General features: G+C 33.4%; 1 protein-coding gene across 3 annotated transcripts; it reads right to left on the minus strand.

Annotated features, from left to right (window-relative positions):
• Positions 1–6,717: 6,717 nt before the first annotated feature.
• On the minus strand, positions 6,718–12,135 carry LOC123916550 (DNA replication licensing factor MCM4). 3 transcript variants are annotated; one of them, XM_045968025.1, is made up of 18 exons: positions 11,813–12,135; positions 11,070–11,738; positions 10,846–10,974; positions 10,669–10,750; positions 9,874–10,006; positions 9,708–9,779; positions 9,484–9,606; positions 9,292–9,405; positions 9,001–9,213; positions 8,823–8,921; positions 8,503–8,663; positions 8,097–8,193; positions 7,844–8,005; positions 7,630–7,710; positions 7,469–7,547; positions 7,249–7,385; positions 7,110–7,163; positions 6,718–7,011 (listed from the first exon to the last, which is right to left on the minus strand). In XM_045968025.1, exons 1-18 carry the CDS (start codon positions 11,847–11,849, stop codon positions 6,937–6,939), a joined length of 2,517 nt encoding a protein of 838 aa, XP_045823981.1. In that variant the 5' UTR covers positions 11,850–12,135; the 3' UTR covers positions 6,718–6,936. The 3 variants fall into 3 exon arrangements, with proteins under 3 accessions (XP_045823981.1, XP_045823979.1, XP_045823980.1); XM_045968023.1 differs by having other exon boundaries at positions 9,001–9,405; positions 11,813–11,933; XM_045968024.1 differs by having other exon boundaries at positions 9,292–9,606; positions 11,813–11,933.

Consider the following 12,135-nt stretch of genomic DNA (forward strand, 5'->3'; position numbering starts at 1 on the left):
TGAAGAGGTTTTCATTCTAAATTAATAATAGGTTTCCTCTTATTTCATTGCTGTTCATACAAGTAATACACTCTTACCCATATCCAGCTATTGTGATACTAAGTTTGCATCGATTAGATCAATTTCTGCATAATCACATTAAAGTGGTTCCAATTTTATATTATTAACTTAGTACATCAAGTTGTGAGTAGCAGTTTTGAAGGACAACCTACATCATAGGTTTTGACTTCCTTTTACACCATGATATGATCAATATAGGTGAATGAAAGGGATGTGCATTTAATGCTCCTACCAACTTAGTGTATTATACAAGTAAACTTCAATAAACATCACCCACTTCAAGATGCAATGTAGACATAGCATGATAGTGATTGTTTATATTCGTTTTTCACTTATTAATTTTTAAAAAATATTGCAGCTTGAATTCGTGAACCAACAAGTGAAATCAAAACCTAATTTTTTCCCACCAAATTTTGAATTTTGAATACCATTTCCAATTTGAAATTTCAAATTTTGGTTTCTCAAAACACACTTAAAGATAAGTCAGTTTTATAATGTTTGTCCTTTTACTTAACATTATACTATAATAGTCAATCAAACATTGAAACATGATAGCAACTTAAGTATATCAAATGGATCAAAGGAAGAACAACCCTCAAAACCCTAAACAGAGGTTTTGATGAAATGAACCAGCCAAGCTCTCAACAAGATAAACAACCAACTCATCAATCCTCCAACTCTATGCAAGGGGAAACTTCTTCAGGAATTAAAATGAATAGAAGTTCAAAAAGACATACCTGCACTTCAAATGGTACACAAGCATGTGACTTGAACAACATTATTGAACCTCCTGCAAAAAAACTCATTATCAAACTAGAGGAGTTAATCTCTACAACAAGTTCACTGCCACACTCAATCAAAATTACACATCTTTAGGGAATACTGAAGTTGGAACCAAAACAAAATCCCAATATTCCACACTTTTTGATAATCATGTCATTGAATCTTCTTCTGATGAGTCTGGATCAGAAGACAGGTGTAGCAGTGATGAGTATTCAGAATCTGATGATGAGCAAGATTTAGAAGAAGATGATCAACAAGGTTGAAATTTTGGTTTTATTTATTGTCATCAACAATGTCACAACTTAAATTAGTTACTGCTTAATTGCATATGTTATTTTTTATTTTCTAGGGTATTTTGATATAGGTGATCCTATATGGGAATGCCAACAATGTGGTGCATTAAAGTGGTATCAAGAAAGAAAGAATAAAAGCAGACATTCCCTTACACCTGAATTCCAACAATGTTGCCATGGAGGTAAAGCTCAACTGCCATTGTTGGACCAACCACCAGAACTTCTTCAACATCTTTTGTTTAACTATCACAATGCAGACAACAAAAATTACCAAGCACACACAAGGATATATAATTCAATGTTTGCTTTCACATCTCCTGGAATGAAATTGGATGACAAAAAGAGAATTGGTAGAGGTCCACCAACATTAAGAATTCAAGGATAGGTTTGTCATCGAATTGGGAGCATGTTTCCAGTCGAGGGTCAACCTCCTAAATTTGCACAACTATATATTTATGATACTGAAAACGAAATTAAAAACAGAATGAACAATTTCAGGTATTGAAATTAACAATTACATTACGCAATGTTAGTTATCATGATGGTGTTGCATTCAATATTTGTAGCATTTATATTGTTCAATTATTATAATTTCAGAGATAACAAAGAACTTGATGAAAATATAGTACGAAAGTTGAAGGTTATGCTTGATGAACACAATGTCCATGCAAGATCATTTAGAATGGCTAGACATACATTGCAGAATAATTTTTTCCAAGAGCTAAAGTTCAAATTAATTTCTGAGAGGACTACAAATGGTAGGATTTATAATAAACCAACTGTTTCCGAAGTGGCTGCTCTCATAGTGGGAGATATTGACTCTGCCGCAGAAAGAGATATAATCATGCATAAAAGAAGTGGTCATTTGCAAAGAATAAATGAATTTTCTATTCATTTTTCACATCTGAAGTTTGTTTTTTAAAATGTCTATCATATTTATTATCTGTAATTTTAATTGAAGTGCCAAATGAATTATAGACTTTGCCAAATGAATTATCAACATATGTTCGTGATTTCAAGTTGCAAAGCCTCATTCTTGAAGTGCCAGGAACAAACAGTTCGAAGGTACATTTAAGGTATCCAAGTAATCCTTCTGAAAATGTCCAAATTGTTGGAGGATGGAAAAACTTTTGCTTTGACAACGGAATACAATTCGGTGATAGGCTTCGAATTGAATTCAAACATGTTTATCCCAATGTTGGAAAAGTTTTTAAGGTTACAACTTAATTGGATTCATATATATGATATCCATATGTATGGTACCTAAATGTTTAATTTTTATTTTCAAGTTTGCCTTTCAATTGTAGTATACATTGACAACAATCTTGTAATTCAGTTAAACATTGATGTTTTATTTGAAATGTTTGATTTGAGATTCAATATTAAGTTAATTTTAGTGTTAATATATTAATGTTACTTTACAAATGTCGACTTATCAAAGTCGAACTAAAAAAAAAAAATAGGCGTAACGTTACGACCCGTGCGATAGCACGGGTCTATTACTAGTGTTTTTGAAAAATTTATGGTTGGTAAGAATGATGTTACTTTCAAGAGTACTCCCCATAAACACAAACACATGCTTGATTTTTTTCTTTCTTTTCTGTTTTAGTAAAAAAAAATTCATCCTGTTTGTTTCTATTTTTTATGTTGTTTTGCAGTGCTTCTTGTGCCAGATTTTGCAGTGCTGCTTGCTATTTTTCTACCCTTGCTGGGCCAGTTTTTTTATGCATGTTTGCTGTTTTGTTGTCTTGCAAGTTAATGTTTTTATTCATTGAATATGTTGCTGTTTTTATTTTTTTATTGGTATTTCATGTTTTGTAGCTAATTATTTATGTAACAGAATTTAATCTGTTGCTATTTTTTAGTGTTGCTTCCTATTTTTTTTATGCTTATTGTTGTTGTTCTTGCTTTTTTCCTTTTTTTTCTCTTTAATCTGTTAATTATTTATGATTATTAATAATTATAAAAAAAAACAAGAAACTGAAATTAGGGGAGGGGGCAGCGCTGCTTCTGCAGCTGCTGTCTATTTTTAAATTTTTTAACATATATTTTAATCAAATAAAATATTATAATTATTTTTTTTATAGCAAAATATTATAATTATTATATAAATTAAAGTAATATTAATTATTATGATGTGTTTGTTATGTGAATAGTCTCTACTTATTGGATATGAATTTGCATTAAACAATATAAAAAGTCCATTTTTAAAAAGTTAATTACACAATTTTGAAAAAAAATGTTGCTATATAATATGTCCCTTTAGGACACATATTAATATTAACATTTTTATAAATAAAATCTTATATCAAGTCTTAACAATTTTTTTAACTATCATATGCTAATATATTATGACTTTATTTTAACTTTGAGTACAATATTGTGGCTTTATTTTTGCTAATACTAATAAATTTGTATATTTGTTACAGCTTGAAACCATTGACAAGAGAAAAAAGAATCTTCCCTATTTTTTGAACATATTGGATTAGCATGAAATCAATGAAAAGAGAGTCATGCATACTTTCTAAGATGGAAACCTATGAGTTCGAGTTTCATAGTGCAAGTGTTTTGTTTGTCATTTTTTTTTAGCTTCTTTTGATAAACATGAAATATATGAGTGGTTTGTAAAAAATTGAATTGAGACTATTTTTATGAACAAGATGATTTCTATGTATAAATGAGCAAGATTTGATTAAACAAGAAAATACATAGAGTAAGTGCTTCGGTAAATTAACTAATCTCCAATTTAAATCAACAATCATCATCTCCATCACAACTATTGCCTTCACTGAGAGATGATAATTTTGATAAAATCACCATTACAAGTTATTACTGATAAAAAATTATTATTCACGGGTAGATGACAATTTTGGTCGCTAATAAAACTTTTAAAATCACTATTACAAGTTATTGTTTATAAAAAATTATTATTCACGGGGAGATGACAATTTTGATCGCTAACAAAAGTTTTAGAATAACTATAACAAGTTATTACTGATAAAAAATTTATAATTTACCGGAGAGATGCTATTTTTTATCGCTAATAAAAATTTGTGCCAAATAAATACAGTGTTCCAATCATGTTATGTCATTCTAACCGGTCTCACATATTCATCTATTCACTAATGGCCATTTGCAAAATGTAGATTCCTCTACTTCCTTGAGTAAAATTGACATCACAAGCTTTACATGCATTGACTATTAATTTATCCCTCTTTTTCCATAAACCAAACATCTTTCTATCCCAAATTCTCTAAGCCATATTCACTCAACTCTCCTTCTTAACTTATATAAATTTTAAAATAAAAGTTTAATTTTATGCGTTGTCAGTGTAAATTTTTTATACATGTCACGGGTCTTGAAGACTCCATTGTAAAATTCGGTGTGATGCTTCACTTGATTCACGTTATTATGACGGTCTTTTTATGTTGTAGGTTTTCCTCTATATCAAATTCAAAGTATCATTCTTACGAAGAAATGTGTTTGTTTGTTTTTAATTTTATGTTGTTTATGTTAGTATCCAACTTGACTTCTATTATCTTTTGAATACTTATCCTAATTTTGTTGTGTTCATATGATTTGCATCTATATTTACAATAATATATTATACCTAACTCACTTGATTAACAACATCCATGATTGAAATATATATGGTATTACTTATAAAAATTTATAATTCACGAGATGACAATTTTTTTTTGCTGATAAAAGTTTTACAATCACTATTATGAATTATTACTGAGTAAAATTTATAATTGACCGAGCGATCCGACAATATGGTGGTTCACTTTTGTATTGTACTCATGATTTGGTTTTTAAGTTTGTTTACTCTTTTGGATGTAACGATTATGCAATGTACTTCTTGATCTTATTATCAATGATTATATGAATGATTTTTAATTTCATCATGTAAACATACTATTCATAAGAATATTTGACCAACTTAATTTATACATGTCACGTGTTTCGAAAGCTCCACTGTAAAATTTGGCATGACTTTTGTGAACCTTTTATATTATCTCTTGAATATTACTACTTAGTCCACTTAATTATGTTTAATTTACCATGATCAACAATATCCATGATTGACAACAACCATGATTGACATATAAATAACGTTCCACAAAACCTTGTGCAACGCACGGGGAGCCGACTAGTTTCCAAACTAACTTATCAATACAAACATATGCAAGGTGTTATGGGTTGGCCAAAGCCCAATTAGACGTTGAAGTGCATTGCTCTAATACATGTTACCAAACATTGAAGATGTTTTCTCTTCCGACCCCCCGTGATTCTTTTATACTCCCAACATTCCAATTTTGCCCTTGCAGAAAAATTCGGTTCGTAGAAACCGATTTTTTTCTAGTTCAAATTCAGAGTAAATTTCGGTTTTTAGAAACCGAAAAAAAAAATTCGGTTTCTAGAAACCGAAGTTTTTTGCAAGGAAAAAAATGGAAATTTAGGGGTATAAAAGAAACACCGGGGGACGGAAGAGAAAACATCAACATGACTCTCATAGGAGATATTTTTGACTCATTCTTTGCACATGGAGGACCGCACTAAACTCACTCTCAAGATATACACATTCTTATCCAATTTAACGCTTCTCTCACCTTAAGCAAATATTAACTTGAACGTTGGAGTGTTAAAATTGTTGTAGGTATCATTTCCCCCTTGGTACTTGAAGATCACATCATCAACCCAAGTATAAATCTGACCAATTCACCACTCCAAAAAAGAGTTCATAAAGAGAAGAATATCTACGGAGAGTTTAACAGTGATGCTATCAAACATGCTACTGATTTTATCAATGTCCCAAGACTTGGATTTACTCATCATAATATTTATTTAGGCTTAATTAGTAAAATGGTCCCTTAAAGATATTTTTGGTTTCAGATTGGTCCCTTAAAAAAAAAAAGGTCCAAATAGGTCCCTTAAAGAAAAAAAAGTCCGAATAAGTCCCTTAAAGACATCTCCGTTAATCAGTTTGGTCCCTAAAAAGTGGTCTAAATAGGACCAAACTGATTAACGGAGATGTCTTTAAGGGACCTATTCGGACTTTTTTTTCTTTAAGGGACCTATTTGGACTTTTTTTTCTTTAAGGGACCAATCTGAAACCAAAAATATCTTTAAGGGACCATTTTACTAATTAAGCCCCTATGAATAAATTTGTGCTTTCGTGATCTATTTCATTGATTATTTGGATAGTTTTACATTTCTTTATTACTCTATTATAAAACGATACATTAATAATATATAATATTAATGTTAATAAAATAAATACTTTTTTTAACACATAACACAATAAAATAATCCTTAAAAAAACAATAAATACATAAAAGTTACTAAATTATGTCTATTTTTAAGAAGTAAAATAATATTTTAAGTGTCAAGATATCCAAAGGTTATTTCTTTATGTTACTTTTAACACGAGAATCCAATCCTATGAAAATCATTGTCAACCCCCTATCATCATACTTTTTGTTTGACAGATTTTCGTACTCAACTTGAACTTAAAACACGTTTAAATGTAATAAACCTAAAGAGTGAGAAGCTACACTGGAAAACAAAGATAAGGGCCTTTAAGAAAACCAAATGACATTTTCAAAAACCACAAGAAAATAAACGGGTTACACATTACTAAATACTAATTTACTGTGTGAATGTATACATGTATCATCACTGGAACCGGGTAGAGAATTGATAGCTAAAATTGTTGCAGTTACTTAATACATTAATACATGAAACTAGCTAGTATCAAACAGTCCACTAAAACCAATGATGTCCCTGCCTTATAGTATCATGTTCTTTTTACACTGTCACCCTGCATCGAAAGAAATCCCTCGCTGGCGAGAGTAGCAACTGCACTTCTTAGCTGCATTGAACATGAATTAGCTCATTTGTTCACTTATCTTTAGAGATGGAGAACATATAAACGGTAAAAAAATTATTTTACAAAGGGAAAAAGCTTACATCATTAAGATGAATTTCGCTGCCAGGGCTCTGATTCTTCAATTCTTCCAATATCTACGTGATCATTTAAATTATATTAGATCACTGTCTCAAACTGAACATGGTCTATACTTAATGGTTTTAGAAAGCACGGTAATACCTCCAATAATCGCATGGAACGTCCCCCAATTTGCATCTTTTCCATGATTAAGTTGCGAGTATCTTGAATCAAACTTTCTCGTCTCATCCTTTCGCTTGACGAAACTCCAGTAGTAATAAGATCCATGTCAATAGTTCCTGTGAAGAGAAAAGGATATGGTCAGATATATAGTTTGTTTGGTGAAATACAATAGAGTAACGGAGCTTGTTTGGATAACTACCAGTTCTGATATCCATTGCAGACTGCTGCATCGCAACTTCCAGAAGCCGAAATGCCTCCACTACATCATGCTTTTCGACCTGTGTGCAACAAGTTACTTAATAATTCTGCATGCCATTTTATATCTACAAATCAGGAAGAAACTGAGCAACCTTAACTAACCCATTCTGAGAAGCGAATCCGAGCCAATGCTTCACTAAGGCGCAATAGACTCTCAATCTGCCTCGGAGTTGCTGTTATTACCTGTTTAATTGATTGATAGGAAAGATCAGCATACAAAACAGAGAAACATGAAAGAAAGAAAGAAAAGAAAAATTGAAAATCAGCATATTCCAATATCAAGAGGTAATTCAATTTGTATCAGACTTTGTATCACCTTTTTGCTACTTCCGGTAAATTTTCCCCTGCCCCTTATTTTTACATAGCCTGTAATCAATTCATCAGCAGCTTCATCTGATAGCTGTGGGTGTATGTGCTTTCGGGCATAGCTAACATAATCAGTTAGTGTAGAAAGGTCCAATACATCGTGCTCCATGTTCTGCAATTATGGTCACATCATTCCAAGTGAGTATACAGAAACACTTTGGAACTTAACCTTGTATAAGATGATCACAAGATTATAACCAGACCTCATAATCCTTAAAGTGTAGGGAAACAATATGTTTGGCAAGTCGTCTGTCAGTCTGTTCATCAGCCTTGTCAAGCATTAAGTAAATCAAATCAAACCTGCCAGAAAAAAAAAGATAAACTCAAATCACAGGAATACTTGCAAAACTGTCAGTAGCTTCCATTTATATTTTTAAGAGAAATTTTGCTTTATTTCCTCCCCTACTCCTCACACTAGGTTTGATAAAGAGAATCAGCAACAGATTCAATCTTATATTGCATGACAATGAAAACCCTAAAATATAGAGGTAAGGCCCAAGGTATAAAATGGATAATAATATGATTAATATCTAGTTGCCTATGAGCAATTGCATTAATATGTAGCCAGAGTCATAACCTAGTTATCATGGCTTATGTCCAACAACTAACCTGGATAAAAGAGTGGGAGGAAGGTGTATGTTGTCAATGACAGACAAGCGGGGATTATATCGTGACCCACTAGGGTTTGCACAAGCCAAAACTGAAGTCCTAGCATTGAGGGAAGCAATAATGCCCGCCTTTGCTATTGAGACGGTTTGTTGTTCCATCACCTGGAAAAAACAGAGACAGGTGTATTAGTTACTCAAAAGTACAAAGCTAATATGGTAACACAGGAAATGTCAGTGTATATATTTTAAACCATGCAAAGTTTTAAGAAAGAACAAACAGATATGACTGCAGAAATACATGCAGACAAAAATTAAACCAACCTCATGTAACATGCTCCTTGCATTGTCAGACATCTTGTCAAATTCATCTATGCAGCAAATACCTCGGTCACTCAAAACAAGGGCACCACTCTCAAGAACCTGAAGATTTAGCAGAAATAATTAGGTTCCATCATGTTTATTGTACAGTAGACACAAAGATCAGGGACTTGGTCTTTACAGTTTCGCCTGTTTCAGGATCTTTGGCCACATAAGCAGTCAATCCAACAGCTGAGCTCCCCCTTCCACTGGTGTAAATGCCACGTGGAGATAGTTTGTGTATGTACTGAAGTAGCTGCGACTTACTTGTACCAGGATCACCAACAAGGAGAATGTTTATATCACCACGAAAGCTAGCACCAGATGCCAACTTCAAAGCATTGCCACCAAAAAGCTGCAAGAAAATAAAAACTAGAATCCTCAGAATATTTGTCAAACAACAAAGGAAAGAGTGGCCAGAAAGGTGTGTTACCTGGCAAAGAAGACCTTTTTTTACATCATCTAGCTCCCAGATGTTTGGCGCCAATGACTTTGTCAGTCTTTCATATATATCTGGTTGTTTGGAGAGCTCCTTCAGTTGAGCAACCTGAAACTCAGACAAGCATGCAATTAGCAGGAGAATAAAACAAGCAGATAATTCATTCAAGAGATATACAAACTGTACCTTTTCTTCATTAAATATAACTTCTTCGGCATTTCTGCCCAGTCCATTGTCAACCTCCATATCATCCTCAACTAGCATCCGGGACTTTGATGTCTTTTTTATGTGAAGACAATCAATATACGTCTACAGCATGAAGGTGGCAGAACAAATATGTCAATTAGACAAGATGAAAAATGCAAAGGTGAACCTCTAAATGCACATGAGTTTGAGAAGGTAACCCATACTTTGAACAATGACTTAACAGTTCTCTGAGTTGGTCCCACCCTGACACTCATGGCCCTGTATATACCAGTCACCTGATGTAAAAGAAAACACTTGATGAGATGAATGAACATTGAACAAGCATACGAACATCTATTTATCACAAAGCATGTCATGGTATAGTCTCACCTCAACTCTGTCACCTGGCTTTCCAGTATCCACCAGTTTGTCATGCAACAGCAAGCTAACAGTATGAGGTGTTCCTCCTTCGGGAATCTCGTCAGGTGTCTCCTGGAGCCTCACAATTTGTTTATCAGTAAACCTGATTTCAGGGCAAATATATTAATTGCGGTTTCAAGGATTCTGGATCTGAAACCCCAAGTGAAAAACTTCTACACAATATAGTCACATTATCAAAAATATTCAAAATAGGGACTAATAATCATGGCCATCATCCCATTTATCACGTGTCCCTAAAATCTACCCAGTACAGTTCAAATAATTAAATTTCAAATTGTCCTCATCGTCTAGATTGAATTGATCTTTGTAAATAATTACCTGATTTTAGGAAGACATTATTGAGTCACCATACTGGACTTAACACACGGTCAACTTAAATCTAAATTGACAGCATGCTAATTTAATTTGTTAATAGAAAGATATTAGTTGTAAACGGGTTCAAAAGGTTAACTTCCATGTCCAGTTTCTTGCCTATCTTTTACTTTGCAGGAAAATTTTCAGTTCTGCCACCGATTGCTCACAATAAAAAATCAGAAAGAACAAGGAACTAACTAACCATCATACATAGCATATGGGTAAAAGGAAAAAAGTTAAAAGAAACTTGCTTCAAAATATAGCCTCTTCAATATCAAATATCATGCTTGCAAGTTACAACACTATCCAACAGTCAAAATATAGTACTAAAAATTCTAAATCGTCAACTCAAAAATCACTTCTTTAAGCAAATATAACCAACAGGCTTACTTGCATCGGTTGTGAACAAGTGTCATCGAATTCCTGGACTGACACTCTTCCCTCAAGCATACAGTAGGTTCAGCAATTCGTCCTAAAAATCAAAATAGCCGGCAAAACATTACATATATAATTTATAAACACTGACAGCTAACTAAGCAAATAACCGAAAATGACTCATATAAGTACCTCTCTCCACAGGAACCGGGTCAGAGCAGAATCCACACACAAGACACCTAAATATAGCTTCCCTAATTTCTGGTATAATTGAACTACTTCGAATAATCATACCTTTCATTGATACCATCCTCTCAATATCTTCAAAACAAAAATAAAATCCACATATAATCAGTATATATCGATCTAATAGCTAACAATCACACACACATGGTTGAATAACAATAAAATCTCACCAGAAGGGTTCAAATTTCTCATAGAAGTTGAGCTTTTGAGATTGTAAATCCTCGTTTGAACATGTTTCTCAAACATTGGTTTCATTCTAGTAACCATATTCATCAAAACCATATCAAAAATTGCAAGAACCTCAAGAGGATACCTCACCATCTTATTATACAAATCAGGATCATGATCAAACACATCACGAGCATCAACATCAATAGATTCACCTTCTAATTCAATAACCTGTTTAATCAATTTCTCATACTTCCCATCAACATCCAAATCCAAATCATCAGCATCACCACCCTGCGAACTAGACTTTTCCCTAAAATGCTTCAAAAACCTCTGAATCGCATCGTTCACATCTTCCACACTTATATTAGTCCCCCAAACGTAAGTAGGACCAGCATCATCCATGTCGTAACCGTCACCACCTTCCGACGACATTGGTACATCCTCCGAAGTAGAGGTCGGAGTAGCGGGAACACGACGGCCTGAGGGGATACCACCGCCTCTAGCACGGTGGCGAGACGGTGTCGGTGTGGCATCGGATGAAGCAAATCGAGATCTGTTTGGCTGTGGAGTTCCTGAAGGAGTAGAAGATTGACGGCGGCGTCTCCGGCTGGGAGATGAGTAAGTGTTGGCGATCGGACTTGAAAGAGAATTGTCCGGTGAGGAAGGACCTGAAAAATGAAAAATAGGGTTTGAGAAAATTGAAAATTAGAAATTATGATAAGAATGTGGAAGTGATACTAACCGTTGTTGGTATCCATGGGAGTAGAATCGGAAGCCATGGATTTGGTTTGTGCAGAAAATTGGAAGAAATGAAGATGGAGAGTATAGCAATGAGTAGATGCAATGAAACTGCAAGATATGGCGCGGAAAGAGTACTTGTTTTCCCGCCAGAAGTTTGTGGGCTTATTGGGCTTTCATTTGGGCTTTCAAATTTAAATTTGCACAGTAAAAGGAACGGAAGTTTTTATTTTCCTTCTTTCTATACTCCCTGTATCTAATCTTCTTACCCCCTCCCCTCAAAAACTAAAATACCTCTAAAATATTTCATGTTGGTTCAGATAGAAT

The sequence above is a fragment of the Trifolium pratense genome, linkage group LG3 (genome assembly GCF_020283565.1).
Source record: "Trifolium pratense cultivar HEN17-A07 linkage group LG3, ARS_RC_1.1, whole genome shotgun sequence".
Classification (NCBI taxonomy): domain Eukaryota; kingdom Viridiplantae; phylum Streptophyta; class Magnoliopsida; order Fabales; family Fabaceae; genus Trifolium; species Trifolium pratense.